Genomic DNA, 19,275 nt, shown 5'->3' with positions numbered 1-19,275 from the left:
AGAGTTTACCGAAGAGTTGTTATTTGAGGCATTATTGTAATTACAATGCTATTTAATATTTTAACAAATAAAAAAACTGAAACTTACTCGTTATATCATGTAGCTGTAATTGTAAAAAGCTACTCGAAAAATCAAATAGCTGTTCTTTAAAAAAAATCTAAATGGCGCTCATTTTATGACCGGTCAACCTCCGGAAACTCTTTAAGCTAAAATATCTTATTTGTGATGAAAATCAGTTATGTTGCAGAATTATCTAAGCATCTCCATAATTTTTGTTGTAAATAAATAAAGACTCAATAGGTTTAAATTATGTTATTTTTAAAAAATATCTATCTATGGGTAATATTATTAACTGGCCAGCTATTTCAAGCAGTCGTCAATAAAAAGCAAAAAAATACAGCCGAAATAAATACAGCGATGTTGTAAATGGAGCTGCCACGTGTCTGTTTAAATCATTCGACGCTCGCTTGCCAAACGAGCAACGTCATGGCTATAGCGTACGAAAGCTACAATACGCGGTAGATGCTATGAATTTTCGGCAGCGGTGGCACTTGTTTTCCTGCTGGGATAGTATTCACGAAGAAGTATAGAAGTGCGAAAGGTTCGAGTAGTGTAGACACAACGATTTGCAAAGTTGGTGGGTAGGGTGGTTTTGAATTGAGTTCAATACTACAGTTGGCGTGCAGGTTGTGAGTTTGCGGTTGGTGGCCGAGTCGGTCCACCAGATACTGATGAAACAAAGCCGAAGCGAAGATTTTGGCTCTATTACTATTGCTTTTTACTAAATTTTGAGCAAGGGGCCCCTATTATGCGGTGGTCAGCTATATCCGTCCACGTCCCTTATCCCTACTTTCCATCAACAGTGCTAGCTTTGAAAATGAACCACCTTAGTTATGCAACCATTTTTGAAGATCTTATTTTATAGCGAATAAATAATAGTCTTATTATTTTCAAAATAGCACATTTTTTGTCGTAAGCAATTTTAAATGTTCGTCGATTTGATGACGTTGTCAGGTAACATGTATCCGCTTGACGGTGCTAGTTCAGTGGTGTAGCCAGGAGGGGTGGGGGTTGAGGGTTAAACCTCTCCTTCTCCAAACCAAAATTAATTGGATTGAAAAAAGATTGATGCTGACTAATTTAATTCAATATTGCACAAAATAATTTTGGAAGTATATTGTTTGATCACTACATTGAGTGTAAAAAGAAATATTTAAATTCAACTTATTTAGGTTAGGTTTTGTGCTCTTAAGCGCAAATTGACACATCCATTTTTTTCCTTTAGGAAAGTACACAGGCGTTTGGCTTTAATACCGAAAGACAAGAGTTCGGTTTCCTATATTCGTCAGCCACTTAGAGGTTTAGCGCTTGGCTAACCGATATATCACTTGGTACCAGCCAGTTCCTTTAGGCGTTCACACTTGTTGTGTGAACTGTTTGAATTTAATGCCTAACCAACGACACGACCTGAAACTTCATGAAAAATTCCGTCCAAATGTCCAAGAAATTCACCGCAAGTTACCAGTACATCGAGCGACCCCTCGGTAAGGATGAAATATGTATTTCTTGCGCAACACTGCCTAAATTTTCTCAATGTTTATTTACATACCCTAGCAACCAAAGTACTGTTTCGTTTGCCGCAAGAATACAATTTTGTTGGATTTCGTCAAAATTTGTTTCTTTCGAAGCCTTTTGGTCTAAAAAGTGTTTTAAACGTGAAGTGATAGCTTCAATTATCAATCAAGAAAAATGTCTCGCTATCCTCACAACGCTTTGTTGATGATTAGGTTTGAGAATTAGGCAACAACGCCAGCAAGCAGAAGGTTGGGATTCGCTAAGAAACGTGTAGATTGCTAGCAGTCCATCCGGATTATAGAAGATGTCCTGGATGCAGAGGATTCGGCCATTACGGGAAGAACAATCTGCAGCAAACAATCGTGTCGAACTGCTTACCGGCAAGGGTGGTCGTGGTTTTCGCGGTGGTGGTAGTGGTAGTGGCGGACCACCGCATGACAAAGGAGGTTGTGGTAACTTCCATCCGGACGACAGATGCTGCGAGTGTGGAGAGCGAGGTCATTATGTCCGAGATTATACTAAAGGACGCAAGAGATCTCGGAGCCGCAGTCCACGTTCGCGCTCTCATGAGCTCCGAGCTCATTCCAAGAACTACAGCCAAAGCCATGAAAGTTCCGCGAACGCCGTACCCGATCGAACACACCGAGGAAGACTCACTCACTCCTGGAGCCGCTCGCAAACACCTCGCTCGGCAACCAGATCACGCTTCAGATCCCATTGTCACAATGGCGGCAACTAACATCACGATTAAACGATTTGTCTTCAGTTTCGAGCGCCGTGCCACCACTAGCACTTTGTCCACGGAACTACGCGACTGCTAGAAAATTAGTCCAGGAATTAGCCGTCTGAAAAGACCAAATAATACACCTTGTCCAAGACAGAATTTTTGCAGTTTTCTAGTTCTTTGAGCAGCTTCCCCAAACCATATAGAAACTTATAGAAGCGTATATAATATCAGTTCTTCCATTCGTAGAAAAATAAAGTTACTTTTCCTTGAACTGAAAAATAGTTTTAGGTACCATGTTATAGTAAACATTAATAAAATTACACAGAAACCTGTATCCCTTTCCAAAGAATTCACTAGAACATGCAACAAATGCTATCTAATGTTTGTATGTGAACACACAAACCTTCGACCTAAAAATCGCCCCAATAATTAAAGAATCTTTCGAATGCACGCTAAACTCACTTCAACCACATCTGATAACTATGAATTGTTTGTTACTCTTGCTGATGCTCAGAAATCCCTCCGCAGTCCAATTCAAGACCAAGAAAAGTAATTTTTGGATTTTTGGAGCAGGAAAATCCTGGTTCTGATTCCCATATATAATCTAGAAAAACAGTTAAAGAAGACATAACCATCTTCATCATTTTTAATATATCAAGCACATAGTAAATTTTTGGCAGTTGTTCGTTTATCTATGAGAAAATTAAATGAAACACGTAATGAATAATTAGAGTATTATTATCAGTCGTCAAGCTATTCGTTTCTGTTTCTTGATTTTTTTGGGTAGTTTAGGTTAATTTTAATAAATTGGGCAACAAATGTTCCTGTCCTCTGCAGAGTTCGAGCGCCGATATGTCAGAACTGACTGCAGTCTATTGCTATTTCATTTGATTTTTGATCATCATATTGTGGTGAGAATGCTCAACTTACTACTGCTGATCATACGTCTGCCTCCGCTGGCCTTGATCCATCAACGTAATGCAGTACGTGATACGACCGGTGGTTATCCTAGCCAGTGATCCGGTTACAAATTAAGAGGGTACTGTCAGTGAACGTCCCAAAGGACACGACAGGTAGGAATGTGCTTTCGAAATCTCCATCCGAGATACAATGGTCGATTCGGATGCGCCGTGCGGTGCCTAAAATTTTACGTGCAATTCTTACTCCAGTAGACAGCGTAGACTTATTCACAGACTTCGATTTTTCTTGTACGGGTACCATCTTTTTGAAATTTTTGAAAGTCTCAACATGTTTTATTAGCGTTTGTTAAACATTAAACTTGAAGTAATAAGATTGGTAAATACAAGCCTGTCATGTAGATTATTTGTATATTTGAATGTTGGTAATTCCGGAATATAGTCCCATAAGATAACTTTTCTGAAATTGCAAACCTTATATCGCAACGAGCCAAACAAAATCTATTGAGTGGATTGAATACCTTCAGAACTAATTTGGAGAGTAGGGGAGACTGAGGAGACTTGATCCCCGGGGAGACTTGATCCCATCATTGTAACTCAAAGGCGGATCAGAATACATTAATCGAATATACTATAAAGTTGCGTAGTTTTATCTAAACATAAATTTCATTAACACAGAAGAAAGAAATTGGACTTTTGTGTAACCGAATTTTAACCGATTTAAAAAAAAAGTCTCAGAAGAACTGAAGAAGATTTCTTTTTCAAATTTTAAAACTTTTACAAAATTGATAAAATCACCCACTACATACTCTACTTTTGCATACAGAATTACAAGAGAATGTCAATTGTATGAATACGTTGTGATTGAGCTGATTCTTTTGTTCAATTATATTTTTGCTAAAGTTTGCTGAAATAGATGCTATGGGTTCACTTGATCCCTTCAAATTCGTGAAGATTTGATCCCCTTCGCCATACTTCCTACACACCACTGAAAATAACCAAATTCACACCAGAACAATTGGAGTCATTGTTGTCATAAAAAAATGTCAAAAATGAACGATTCATCATAAAGAAACATAACTGTAATTGTTTACTACAGTATACGTAGCAACCATTCATCCCACATTTGACGTTCCTCAACCATAATAAAGACAGCTTTCAAATAATTGCACGGAGATTTGGGGAATTCGTAAAAAAAATCAGGTGAGAGATGCGTAATATGTAGTAACAAAAATAACAATATCTAATCATAACAATTTAATCAATACTACAATCCATTTATAAAATTAAATGGGGTAATGTACCCGTTTTTGCTCTATTAAGAAGGGTACCACATTATTACAACAATAATTTTATTATTTCAGCTTCTTTGATTTGTTATGAAGGTCCATTTTTTATTTCGATTATAGAGGTTTTAACGTTATTATTAATTATTAATTATTAAGAGCCAATATAATAACAAAATTGTCTTGAGAATGGTGAAAATCTTCTGTTTGAGCGCAGCAAAATCTCTAATCGAGTACCCCCATTATCGCAATACCATTTGAGTCAATGCGTTGAGCAAAGATGGCAGACGCTGCTCTAACCAAAGGCTTCAGATGGGTAGGATGATAGTAGAAACAGGGCAAAAATAGGCTTATTACCCTACATGCTTTTTTAAACACGTTTTCATAAAGGAATCAAGTGTCCCCAAATTAGGGATCGAGTCTCCACTAATCAAAGAATTTTCCATTTTTTTGTTGTTTTCCAGAAATGCTCATAGCTCATGTCCAGTATAATATTTCCATGTATTTTTTTATGATTATTAGTCATCCCTAGAAACAATATAAAACTACAAAAAAAATGCATAGTTTTTTATCATTCCACGGAGTTGGACTGAAAAATAAAAAAGGGGATCAAGTCTCCTCAGTCTCCCCTATCAGATACTTTTCAGATTTTAGTCACGTTTATCAGTTCCGCCAAAAATCACGATACTTGCTGGAATGAATGCAAAGGAACGGCAGCAGGACATAATGTCAGAAATGAGGGGTATGATTACGACAAGAGAATAAAATCCGAAAACGACTGCATCAAAAAGCCCGGAAATTTTATTGATTTGATTTGTTATTTTTTTCAAGCGTTACTAAGGAATGCAACGGTAACTATGAGGCTATTTGAAAAAATAACAAACTATCCTGTGTTACTAGTTCTATACATTTTCTAACGAAATGTCATATTTGACATTACCAGTTACCTGAGTCACTGAGGGGTAGTCATATTCCCGATACACTTTTAGAATTCAAGTGTCTAGTCGTGTCGTTGGCCTAACTGACGCCAATTTGACGCCAGTTAGTTTGGATATATCGTCTAACTAACAGTAAGATGGTGTTAGTTACTGACGAGTGGAACACGAAACATTAAATTCCAACTTATTTAAGTTAGGTTTGTGCCCTTAAGCGCAAATTAGCCGATTTATTTTCTTTTCCTCTAGGAAAAATAAAGCTTGCATAGTTTCTTAATGCTCGTAGTTGACTTTTTTTAATTTTATATTTACTAAGATAATGAGAGTACCTTAATAAATATCTTACGTCGACACAAATATTATCATTAAGCAGCCATTTACAACCAATCTTGAAACAAAAGTTTCATATACAATAACCAAAAAACTTTGTTCTCAGCAAAAATTTGTTATAATTAGCAATAGGCTAAACAAAAAAATGTTTTTCATTGCAATTTTTTTAACTTTAACAAACAAATATCAATTTAAAAAGATAGAGTTATGAGAAGTCTTCATAAATATTTCAACACATGTAAAGAATGAAAAACCATTTTATATGAGAGAATGAGACGATTCTGTTCATGCATTATGATTTTATTGCAAATATTCCATAGTTCCTGCTGTTTCACCGTTACCCTCTCTCCTATAGAGAATTTACTCTTCAAGTAAATTTAATTCGAGACTTAATGTCTTCAGCAAAGTTTTCAAAAATGCTTTTTCAACCATCTTAGTTGAAGACCTGAAAACTTCTGAAGCTTACAATAAAAATTCTCATTGAGAAGAGATGATTTTAAGAAATTTTCCTAAATGTCGTTTTATATCTCAATATGCTGCATTCATGAAGCCTTTGAATAAAATGATATTATCAATAACTTTGCTGAAGACATTTGTGAATTTGCATAAAATGATATTATCTACAACTTTGCTGAAGACACCAAGTCTCTTACTATTTTTGAAGAGTTAATTATCCTTAATCACTTAAATTAATATATCAAAAGATGCGCTTGTTATGTTGGAAGACCTGGCGTTGAAAGAATTGAAAGTGTGCAGCGACGCTTTTTACGTTTCGCGCTCCGTAGATTGCCGTGGAGAAATCCTGTCCGACTACCTAGCTATGAAAACCGATATCAGCTGATTCAACTAGAGCCCCTACGTGTTCGAAGGAATACCGCAAGAGTTTTGTTCATCGCTGACACTCTGCAAGGCCGTATAGATGCCCCAGCTATTTTGGAACAAATCAACATAAACATCGCACCCCGAGCACTACGTCGTCGCTGTTGTGCTATCTTATGACAAACGCCATTTTGGGGTAAACTGAGTTAGATATGCCACATTACTCGTCTAACGAATCTCTACAAGATGGCGTTTCCAGAATTTTGAAATTTTGCTTGGTTAGTGAAATATAGCGAGAAAAGTGATTAGAAATTGTGAGTTTTTTGCTTCAAATCATTATATCTTGGGATTGGCTCAAGTTATAATAAAATTTTAGTTGCTTTATGTGTAAAAATGTCGTAGGAGCACAATGGCATAATAATTTTCAAAAGAAAAATACATGTATTGGGAGAAAAACGCAGTTTTAGCTTTAAACTGGAAATATTGCCTATTTGGCAACACTGTAACTAAAAATAACTATTTTTTCTAGATTCCCTGACTCATTTCCTTCAAAATGCATCCAACCGATTGTTTATAAACCAAATGAAGCCAAAGGTATGAATAAAAGTTCATAATTGATGATTTTTTTCTTTGGAAAATTTTCCATGCACGATTATGACACGTCATACAATTTTTTTCATCAATACACACATATGACACGTGTGAGTGCGACTTTTGTTTACATTTTTAGTGAAAACTCGCACCATAGTCAACCGATCTTCGTAATATTTGAGAGATTAGTACAGAATAGGTAGAAGCATCAATTGTCTTCTCTGAATTGTTTCTACCATTTATGAGTTTCATGATATTCAATCTCAAACTTTAAAAATCGTTTTTCTCGAAATGTGCAAAATGGCGCTTGTCATAAGATAGCACAACAGCGACGACGTAACAACAATATGTTCCGGTTGCACAAATTATAGTATGTATGGAGCCATCACTGGACCAGGTAGCTTCAGCATTTGATTTCAGTATTAGAAATAAGATTAGTATTTAGGCTAACATCATTGGGGCTTTGATATGCCTGTTGATGTATTAAACAAAATAAACAAAATAAACTTCTTCGACTCTTCAAAGTCGATGGTTTCAAAATTATGTGATATTTACCATTGGAAAACTTTTCGAATATTTATTCCACTTAAAAAGTGCGAATTATTTGACCTCGTTGACGTATTCCAGAATAAAATAATTTATAAAGGTTAGGAAACTGATCCATATTGATTCTTCTTATTAGCGGACTGGGATGACATCTGTAGGACTACTTATATTTCAAATTCGATAATTTATCAAACCTACATTAATTTTAGCATTTTCGAAAAACCAATGATTTTCATCCGCATTTCTGGCTACGCCACTGTGTGTTTGGACTGAGCAAACTAATTTCTTTATTTGTTTAGTTTTTGTTTGGCCAACTAGAAAACTAATTTGGAGGGCATTTAATATCAGGGCGTGGGGAATACGCATGGTCATGTCTTAGTGGAATCAAATACAAATATGTTTGTATTTGGTGGAGTGATGAGTATTGAATCATGTATGAGGGTTTAGAATTAACAATTCTCGAGAAGGATCAAAAACCAGTTATCACTTGGCGAGATAATAAATCATGCTCAGTACAATAATTGAGTTCTATCATGTACTTTTGAACTGTATATGCAGCATATTTTCAATTGCCATAACACCAGTAGTCCATGTATTAAATTTCTGATTACGACGAAACCAGCACTCACTTCTTTATTTCTAGAATCTTCTGCATTTTCCGATTTTAGCACACATTTGTTTAAAATTAGTAAAGTAGTTCCTTTACAAGAAGAATCCTTTGGCTTCTGCTTGTTGAGAGTCGAACATTCCATTCGTGTCTAGCAACACGGTCAGTAGGCGAAAATGGTTCATCATTACACTTTGACATCGACGCCGGCAACATGCTCATGTTCTTATTTTTTTTTTTAATTTTCCATAGATAAACGGCCGTTAAGTTATTGAACACAGCTTGAATTCCGTGGTAAGCCGTTTACATAAGAACATAAAGTTTAGCTTATGTGAGCGGTCAAATCGACTGTGCCATACTGGTGAGACGAAGATGAAATGTAAAATCTTAGCTATAGGTATTCTGCCCTAGTAACAATTCTAGTTTTACGATAATTATATAGCCACTCATAAAACTTAGATTGCACTTGTAGTGTGCTATAAAACTTCAATTGTTACTTCTCATGAAATAGTTTCAAACAGCTTTCTCCTTAGAAAAGGGTACAGCGAATATTCAGAGCTTCTATACGTTGCATACCAACTACAGAAATTAGCAAAAAACTTTGAATTAGGTAGCGTTATTTATCAGAACAAACATAGTTTTTGGAGGATTTACTGGAAACCCACAGGAACCATTTTTGTAGGCGGGTTGCAAAAATTAATGAAAAAGAACAGTAATTCGATGTGATTCTCAACCATCACTTAAATCTCCTGCTAGCTCTAATTTCTAGCAGCATGGAACCGAACCTCGAACCCCATATGCAAGGTACCCCTCACCAACAGTGACAACATGTCAAACGCGAAGCCACGCTGTCAACCCTCTTTTTTTCGTTGATCGCGTAAACATAGGGATAATTTCCACCGATATCCTTCGTATAAAGCATTTCAGCGCATGCTTGGTGAGCAGAACACCCTAACAGCATAGTCACTCTCGCACACAGCTCACACGTTCGGAAGAGATAATCGATAATCGAAGGCGGCCCAATGTCTCGCTCTCGGGGTATTTTTCTCTATTCCTGTTGCCATTCTTCAGACCATGCTTCCGCATGTTTCTAGGGACACCATCGCACATAAGTTTGAAATCAGTTTCACGCGGTTATGTTCCGTTAGAAATCGCCATCTAATTTTAACCGTTATCGAATAATTTATACGACCCAGGAATTAATTTTGATTAATTTCGACCAACGTTACTTTTGAACCTTTATTTCAATAATAATTCGACAATCCTCATGAAAGTTATATGAAAACTTTTGAACGGTGGTGTAACTTTTCACGAAATTGAAAAGGTTTCGTCCCCCGGATAAAGAGATGTTTTTGACGCAATTTATGCTGAATCTTCAGGTAGGGGATGTCCCTTTCAGATGAAACAAAATAACCACTAATGTAGTGGGTTGAATGTAATGTTAAAAAAACCCAATTGCAAATGTTTGACTAATAAAACATCAGAAAAAGTTTGGCCGTCGTAATTTATGGACGTGCACGTCGAAACGAATTCCATGCTTAACAGCGAGAGAAATGCAACGTTGAACCGTTCCCGCGAGAGCGGAAGATTCCTTGTCATAAAAAAGGACTGCCATGGCATAAGGTAGAGAAAAAGCATTTCGACTACCTACAGACAGTCGTGGGACTAGCACCACACTTCAGTTTTCCCGTATGTGTATGCGAGAGCGGGAGCGAGTGCAAATTTTCATCGCTGATTGTGAGGAGTAACTCCCAGCCTGCTACTGACAGGCTAGCCAGGATAGTGGAAAAGTAAAAGACTGGGAAAAAATCGACAGATTTTTCCATCCTCTTCCCAAATGTGCTAATTACGTGTCCAGTTTAGTGATCCAATCGAAGAAGAGTCCCAGTTTCGGTTGTTTTCACTAGTGTTCTGTGGGAGTGAAGTCCCATCCTGCCGCCAGGATGGGCGATGTGGATTTCGAGGAACTTCGGAAAAACCTGGATAATTTTCCGACCTACAGCAAGACTCCGACACCATTCTACTCGTGAGTAGCTTTTTTCCAGCTCCCACCCACTCAGGATCTTTTGCCTGGTTTCTTCGGGGAAAACATGTATTTTCTAATTTGAAATAAACACAATATTCTTAGACAATGAACATTGAATCATAAGAAAATGTCGACCTTTGAAGCAAAACCTGCCGACGTAGTTAATGATATCGTGACAGAATGAATCATATTGTTTTCGTACTTGGATGGGTGAACACCTTGGATTGAAAGGACTTTGCAATTTGCGCTGTGTAGCAACACAAGGAGCGATGTGATTAAAAGTGCAAGCAAAGTGGCAATTTCTTTAAGAGCACGGAGGGCGCAAATATCATAGGAATGTTTCGCTTTACTTTACTGCACATTGAAAATCCTTTTCTTTCTCGGATCATATTTCTCATGAAGCACCCCGGGCTAAGCTCATACATATCGAATGTTTCTAGTTTTGAGTTGGTTCTTTTACTTGTTAACGTAGGTATTCATTTGCTGTGAACACGTATGAATAAGGGAAGGTGAAAAAGCTAGAATTCTGATTGGATGATTTGAGAAAATAGAAAACAACCATGGAGTAATGTTTGTTCTGAATGTTTATTTAGATGCTTTTGAAACTATTTGTAACTATATACAAGGTAACACGTATAAAAGATGTTACCATTGCGTATTCGGTAATTGACTGCGAGATAGCACTAGAAGAGATGACAAGATGGGATGATGTCATCAAAGTGATTTATATTACTTCCTTTTGTTCGATGCGCCATGAAAAAATATGCAGCATATTTTTATGCAGCGATCTGATCAGTGATAATAATTACATTCCATTCTATATGTGCTAACGTTTATCTGGTTTTAATTTACATTTCTTTAATACAAAACGAAAAATATTTTTGGTGCTCCGATATGCTTTCTTTCAGTAGAAATTAAATAGAAAAGTCACATAATATCAATGTAATTCGAATGTTACGAGGTTTGCTGCCACCCAGTCACCTATTAGAAATGATGTAATAATTCAGCTATTTCAGCGGAACCTTTTCCAATATTATTGGGAACCGGGAATCAGAATAAATTTTCTCGATTGGCACGTTCCCCGTGTTCACGTTCATTAGATCCATTCGATTGTCATAACTGTACGAGATAATGCCAAAGAATGAGATCTACCTGAAAAACTCAGAGGTAGACGTCGGTGACAGCCTGGAAAGTGCATTTCAAAAAGACAGTTGAGTACATCATTAGACGAGTGTTCACCATTAACAGTTCTAACTAAGCTACCATCAAAAACCTTCGATTTCAAAAGAAACTTATTTAATCTACTAGTCTCGTTGAGACTGGATACATTTTATTCAAGAGTTTTTCCAACTACTTCGCTCAAAGGATCAATGAGCATTTCTGTCAGTTTTACAAGCCAACCCGTCTCTGTATCTGCGATTCCAAGCTCTTCTAGATAACTTCATGAGTCTAGCAAATTCCGCATTCCACCAAGGGGTTTCTCTTGAAGCACACATAATTCTGCTACTATGAGTGAGTTTGATTTATCCACGACCGTATCCAAGTTATACAAGTTAGTCTCTGAATGAATGAGAAAAATACAGTTGCACTAAATGCTAACGCATTTGTGCCTATCAAATAAACGAAATGAATTAAAAAAAATGCACTAAATGAGAAAAAATAACGATGGTTCCAACTCTTTCGGTACAAGCCATCTTGCCAACACATACGTAATACTGTCAGAGCAGAAAGTTACATCTAACACCACTTCTCTACCAGATCATGTAAATGCTGGGCGATTCCATGCTTTGATTATATGCAGATGAGTGCTGCTTATGAATTCCATGAATTCAGCGCCACTCGATTTTATATCTTAGCTGTCCTAAATTATGTGACGGGTATTAGCATCACTGCCGATTGTCAGTGGAAGTCCATTACCGCATTGGATTAATAGAACCCTTTTGAAATCCTCAGAAGATGATAATTCGTTGTGCGACAATAATAATAATAATAACAATTGACGTAATTCCTGTCTGTGATATCAACAGTTATTTTGCCTGTGACAGTACAAATATAGCGAGTTAATTCACGTGGGTTGGTTATTTAATTTTTGTTGAAAACTACGAAGTCAGGGTTATGTAGCTTTTCAACATAGCAGTTTTGTTTATGGAAATATGGGTTTTGAACCGAACCTATGGAAGCTTTTCCTTCCTGCACAAGGCGGGATAGATTCATAGTTGTTGTACACTTATCCTTATTTGTGCTACTCCATCGTTGTGCTGCAACTAGAATGTTTTGACAATTATTTGTTTTGTAAACTACACATGTTTCGAAAAGCCGACGTGGAATTTGAAATATCGTGAAAATTTTGTCAAGGTGGATTTCAAGCATGCTCTGGAACAAAATTTTTATTTGGTCACAACACAGTATAATGTCCCCGAGAAATTCAAAATTACTTTCGCCGGTAAATTCGCTCAGAAATTGATGTTTTGGCAAGCAATATACAGCTGTGGGCTCAAAATTAAACCTTTTCTGTTTGACTTGTTTTTTCACTCGGCTCGTTGCAGTGAACTTCCGGAATCATGGGTCTTTTAATCTATTTGCATTATGCAGAAATAGAAACAAAAATAAAGTTTTTTTTTTCAACCAATATTTAGTCACGTTTTTCTGTTTTCCTTTTTAACTGTTATACACCTTTAACAGGCCGACGAGGGTACCCAGGTATCCATAAATTGAAATGCTCATAACTATGGTTTCCTTCAACCGATTTGGACACTTTTAGGTGATTAGGATTCAGGAACTCGTCCACTTTTTGATTCTGTAAAATTGAACCGGATGAAAGGATCTGGTTCTTAATAATCCGGATTTTGCGGAGTAATATTCCAGTACTAGGGCATGATTTGTAAATTTTAATAATGTCCTAGCAATATCAGTATTCAAACTCTTCAAATTGTCTTGGAATACTGTTATTTGTTGTTACGAGACCCTACGGCAGTTTGAAAATTGGAATTGGAATGGAATGGTCACTCGCGGCCCCACGGGAACCTGCTCCGGAATATCCGTTCCGGGGTCAAATCACCAAATGGTTCAAAAACTACGAGATATAGCCTACTGATGCAATTCCAAGAATTTTGATACCCATATTGATAGTATTCCATTGAAATTCACAAATAGTATCCCAGCACTGGAACATGCTTCCGGAAATCCGGATTCCCGGGAACCGAATGAATTAGCCCAATTAATTTTACCAAGTCTAAAATTGGATGAGTTCCTGAATCCAAAACACCAAAAAGTATCAAAATCGGTTGGAAATTACCTTAGTTATTGGTATTTCAGTTTTGTGGGTATCCGAGTACCCACGTCGGCCTGTTACGTAGTAAAAAAAATTCTCACTTCCCCTTACTAAATTAACAATATTATTAACCCAAAAGCTTGACTTAGTGAAGTTCTGAGATGTCACAAAGTTTAAATTTTCAGCTATGGATAAACCATGAGAATTTCATTAATTGAAACATAAAAAGGTACCCGGGTACCGCGTCAGACACATAACGGTTAACGACATCAAATTATCTAGAGCTCATTAAGGGGAGCGCCTGGTGTAAAGTTATTTTGTTTTACGACTTTGAAGGAAAGGCAACAATAGATCTTTTGTGTTATGTTAGGATTGTTTTATATATTCATTGTGCACGAAAAAAAATATTTTCAGACACAAACGAGCGTTCCAAGAGCAGATATCCAACCATTTTCAAGTCGATGAGCGCCGCGGCGAACACAATAACTCTCGATAAAATTGTCTGATTTGGAAAATTCAATAAGTTTTGTAAAGCTTAGACTTTTAGTTAGTCGATGAACCACAAAAAATAGTTTCATGAAAACCGAAAAATCTCATATTTGACTGTAAACTTCGCTCATTTTTATTGAAAATAATAGGGAGATTTTTTTCGTTATTCAGCTTTCTGTGGTTCATCGACAGGCTACACATATTGGGCATCCTCATAAAAAAATCACGTTAATTCGTTGATTAGTTTTTGAGATATCATGTTCGCCAATTTGAATTTTTTTTAAAAAACGCTTTTAATCCACCTAACAGTGTGATGAGACATTTCTTATAACTCTTATCACTCTCTTCGGATATTATATCGTTTGAGAACATTTAGAACTTGATGTTTCGCGATGTTTTTGATAACACATACTACATGGGATAGTGGCAGGACTCAGAGAATCGCTCAAATCAGCATAGGACAACATCAGTGCTAGAAATCTCAAACCAAATCAATGGGAAAGCGAAAAAATGGCCCATGGACAAGAATTATCGTTAATGCTCTGTTAATAAAATATCTAAATTGTGGTGGGAAAAATGAATTTTCCTAAAGGGGTTATTTATTTATCATTCGCATGTATGAAAAAAGCCTTATGTTTACATTTGTGAGTATCGCCCTTTTCACAAAAAAAGCGTTGAAATGAAATCGCAGCTCCTGATGTCACGCTATCTCTGAAGTGCATGCGTGCATAGTTCCAAATTTTACTTCGACATCGACTTTTTCTAAAAGTGACTTCCCAGTAGTATCCTTGATTTGAATTATTATCGCTAATCCTAATGCCAAAGAACAAATAAAAACCTCTCGAAAACGAACCGTTTGGGGAAATCATCATCATTACTGGAATTTTCATTTTCACGAAACTTTTCGATAGCCTTCCGTCACTTGCGTTAATTCACTGGGTGCACAGTGCTCCGAAAATCTAGCGAAATCGTCTTAGGGCACCAGCGGGTCTAATTCAGAGCTATCTGCGCGGCGAGTTAAATCTGTAAAGAACACTAAAAATTATTTTCTATTCCATAATTTTCATTTCAGCAATTCGAGAGATCGTGCTCACCGCAAGCCATGAAAAATAGACTACGTTGTGAAGCGACGGTCACTATTTATTAAAAAATCACGGTTAAATAAAAAATTAAACTATTAAAAAATTTCAAATAGTTTATAATTTTCACAAACTTGTTAGGAAAAATTGTTTAATAAGCTTTCGTAATATTGTGTGGGAAAAAAGCTGAAAATTTCAGTATTTTCTCTATCTGCAACGAAACGGTATACGAATTGGAATAGGTTCGCCAAATTTTGGAAGAAGTCTATAAAATAACCCCTTGAAAGCTACCTAAAAATTGTTGTAGTTCGATGCAATAAAAAAACATATTTGGCAATTCATATTTGGCTGATAAAATTGGGGTGTCAATGTATTATAATAGATATTCAGCGTTCGAAGAAGTTTCTGTGAACGAGTGTAGAACGACTTTGTTTCTACTTACTTGAAGTCAGCGGCGTAGCCAGAAATTCGGTTTGGTGGGGGTTTGGTGAAAATCGATCTTACTGTCCAAACGGCATAATTCCGAAACCATAATTTTTGAAGTTTTAAAATTATGCAGAATTATTTTCCAGAAAATAGTAACAAGGTTCGTATCTTTAGCGAATTTGTTGAGACTTTATTGTAGTCATGAATATTAACCTGAGAAAATTCACCATACATACTTCTTGGACGATATACCGTCAAAATTATTTTATCAAATGATGCGCTGTTTAACGTTTGTAAAACTCATCGAAGATACTAAACCTCCGAAATTGGCGGTTTCAAAATGATGTTATCTTGACCTTAAATCACTGTTTTTAAACATTTGACCTATACATACAATTGGTCATACAACAAAAATCAAATGCTCATCAAAATCGATCAGAACCTGCTAGAGTCGAATGTAAATCGTAATTTTTCATAAATTTCTCTCTACATTCGAAAAGTGTTATCCTCGTTATTAATCATATTACGTTTTCGTCTCAACTCGACACATTCCCAAAATAAAAACCTGTTTTAATCCATCTAGTGGTGCAATTGTGCTTGTCTTATTTGTCCAGACTACGATTCCATGGCTGGTTATGTTCAATACAATGGTGGAAATGAATATTACATGTTCAGTACGATTTGCACATACATACAATGGATCGACAGCCACGATCTTGAGATACTATGTGATACTGAAACATCGCTTGAAACCAGCGGCGGCTCATGGAGAAAGATCCGGGAGGTCCAGGTCCTGCCGAAAATTTTCAACTTGTTGTTTCTAATGGAATGTTTTCAGGCAGGAATTTGATATTGATGCAATTAGACAACTGTGAAATCAAGACCAATAGATCAGTTACATATCAGGACCCCATTCCGACAATTTATCAAAAGTCCTAATGATGTTAACAACAACAGGTTATCAATCTACGGATCAGATAATTGTTATTGTAATATTGAATTAAATCAGTCTGCATCAATAAATTTTCAGCTTCAATCCAATATTTTTTGGGTGTTGTGGGGGGGTGGGGGGGGGGGTGTTGTATGGTGTTAAACCCCAAAACCTCCTCTTGGCTACGCCGTTGCTTGGAGTTATTTTTTTCGCTTTTCATTTTCCGATATGTTTCAGATGGATCCGATGGTTATAAGTTAGAAAAATTGCAGTCAGAAGGTTCGCACAAATGAACATTTTTGTACTGATAAGTTATCAAGTTCCTTCCAGACAACTTGGAAGTGTTCGGTGATTATTTCTAGCGGTTGTAGATAGTAAAATAAAATACAAAATTCGTTTTATCGAAATAATGTTTGGCTTATTTCAATGGATTATTACTATATTGAACAATAAATGGGCGAGAAAGAGTAATCAACAAACAACAAGCCATAACTTTTAAAGTATTCAAAATAGATATTTAAAGTCTTAAGTAAAGTTATTCGCAAAAGTAAGAGCTACAAATTTGCTGAAGACATCATTTCGATATAATCACTTCCAAGAAAATTTGTGCAAATATCTCACTCATAGGGGGATTAATCAGCAAAAGCACAATTCCCATATTACCTCCATTAAATTCTCTGAAGATACTATTGACCTAAAATAAGCCGTTTTGGCGTAAATAATAGATTATATGTTTTTGGTCATATTTCTGGCAATGGGAAATGATAAAAATCTTTCGTCCGAATTTAATGTTAAATATCTCTTTTGATAATAGTTCTTTTTCAACAATCTATAGCTTTTTCGAAAGGTATTCGTTGAAGCTGTCTAAAACATATAAATTGTTAATCTATATTGTCAATTTCGGCAGATAATTTAAAAAAACTTCAAAAAACGCCATTTTTACGCATTCAAACATTCATATCTTGGAAACTAACCATCAGAATCAAAAACAAATTAATAGCGTTCATACTGTTTTTTAGTTCTTTCATTTAAAATTGGTTTGGATAAGATCGGTTCAGCCATTGCTGAGAAACACGAATGAAAATTTGTCCGTTACATACACACACACACAGACACACACACACACACACAGACATTGTCCCAAATCGTCGAGCTGAGTCGATTGGTATAGAAGACTCGGCCCTCCGGGCCTCGGAAAAAATCTTGAAAGTTTGAGCGAATTCTATACATTTCTTTTATAAGAAATGTAAAAATTGAATAAATTTGAAAAAAAATTGAAAAAGCTGTTTCGAGAAAAACGCTTTTAAAGGGTGTCCCACATCAAATTGCATCACGGAAAAAAAAACGCTATAGAAAATTACCCATTGGGTATTTTCTCTTGAAAATTTTGGGTAAAAGTAGTTTAGAGTGTATTGTTTACACTGTATTTTTATCGCTGTCAGTTTTTTCGAAAATTGTTGCCGATAGATTGAAATCTGCGTGTGTTATAGCAAATACACGCGTGGAATGCATGGCTGTTTATAACAAAACAAAGTTCAGCGACCTTTCTAGAGGTCCAATACTAACAATTAAGCGGATAAGAAAGAAGTCGATTATTTTCGCCCTCTACACCAGACGCCCCCGTAAAGTAAAGAAACATACGCAAATGTAGAGCTATATTTCATGTTTCCTTACTTAATAATATTTCATATCTTTTGGTACTTAGTGATCTCTAGCTAATCTACTGATGTCAAGAAGTAAAAGTAAATAAAAGATTTATTATTGTTATTATTACTGTATCGTTTTTGTTGGCTATTTTCGGCAAATTTTATTTTTTATTATTATTGAGTGTCTGTCGGATCTTGTACACGCAATTTTTAATTGAATTTTCGTTCTCGGTGGGGAAACATTTGTCTGCTCGCCTACTACACCTTCGGACTCAAAGTCGTAAATGTTCCTCAAAAAGGGAAGGAACCTCAGAGGCCTGGCGAGTTATAATTCTCGAGTTTTAATGAACTTGTAAATAGCAATGGAAATTATCGAGCGTTTTTGGGTTTTCAATTTTCTTACAGATAAAAGGACAAAAAGAATCTTTTAATTTCACTGGGTTCTTAGTAACGATGTTTCCAGATGTCACGATTTTGGCTTGTCTTTATGAAAGCCAATGATCGTGTGTTCTTTCGCCGTAAACCCATCATCATTGGTATTAACTTCCTCGCTGATGGTGCTGGCCGTTGGTGCTGGGGTGCTGGCTGCTGTTTTTGTAGTTGTCGTTAAGTCTTGACCAGCAGCCACAAATCGGGCAGTCATTTGCGTGAGTAGGCAATCCGTCGCAATGCATTCTCCTCACATCATTCCACACAAGGTTTTCCATGGTGTACCGTCTGATTACAGTACTTGAATGTAGAAATTTTCCATTCATATATCGTGGTTTGCTTAGTTTCAGTTCCGTTATGTTTGAATTGAATAGTCAAGTATAAGGGTAGAGGTCTTTCGATCCGCACTCCCAATACAAGGACACCGTTAGGAATACCCGAGAAAAAGTTCCTTCAGCTATCAGATATAAGTCTATTTTTAACTTTGTGACGGTATTTAATCAGCAAGGAACTGGAAGGTGTGAAGTATACTTTACAATATTAAGAGCCTCAAGGAAGAACAAGGAGTGGAAGGAAGAATGTTTAGAAAAGCGTGGAATAGGGACATACGAGCAAACTTAGAGTTTCCTGGCGACTTAACCCTTT

At 36.3% G+C, this 19,275-nt stretch overlaps 2 protein-coding genes across 3 annotated transcripts in view; both read left to right on the top strand.

The window, feature by feature from the left end:
- Positions 1-1,681: 1,681 nt before the first annotated feature.
- On the top strand, positions 1,682-2,615 carry LOC131692993 (uncharacterized). Its single transcript, XM_058980425.1, has one exon. It carries the CDS (start codon positions 1,880-1,882, stop codon positions 2,312-2,314), a length of 435 nt encoding a protein of 144 aa, XP_058836408.1. The 5' UTR covers positions 1,682-1,879; the 3' UTR covers positions 2,315-2,615.
- A 7,387-nt stretch (positions 2,616-10,002) lies between these two features.
- Positions 10,003-19,275, top strand: part of LOC131693068 (JNK-interacting protein 1) — a 34,249-nt gene continuing 24,976 nt past the window's right edge. For both annotated transcript variants that reach the window (XR_009306152.1, XM_058980564.1), the window contains exon 1: positions 10,003-10,359. Coding sequence is in view for 1 of the 2 variants with exons in the window: in XM_058980564.1 (XP_058836547.1) it covers positions 10,277-10,359 (83 nt within the window). In the remaining variant the exon portion in view is untranslated. The remainder of the gene's footprint in view (positions 10,360-19,275) is intronic.

The sequence above is a fragment of the Topomyia yanbarensis genome, chromosome 3 (genome assembly GCF_030247195.1).
Source record: "Topomyia yanbarensis strain Yona2022 chromosome 3, ASM3024719v1, whole genome shotgun sequence".
NCBI classification, from domain to species: Eukaryota; Metazoa; Arthropoda; class Insecta; order Diptera; family Culicidae; genus Topomyia; species Topomyia yanbarensis.
The sequence above is the reverse complement of the archived record's forward strand: the minus strand, read 5'-3'. Positions and strand labels throughout refer to the sequence as shown.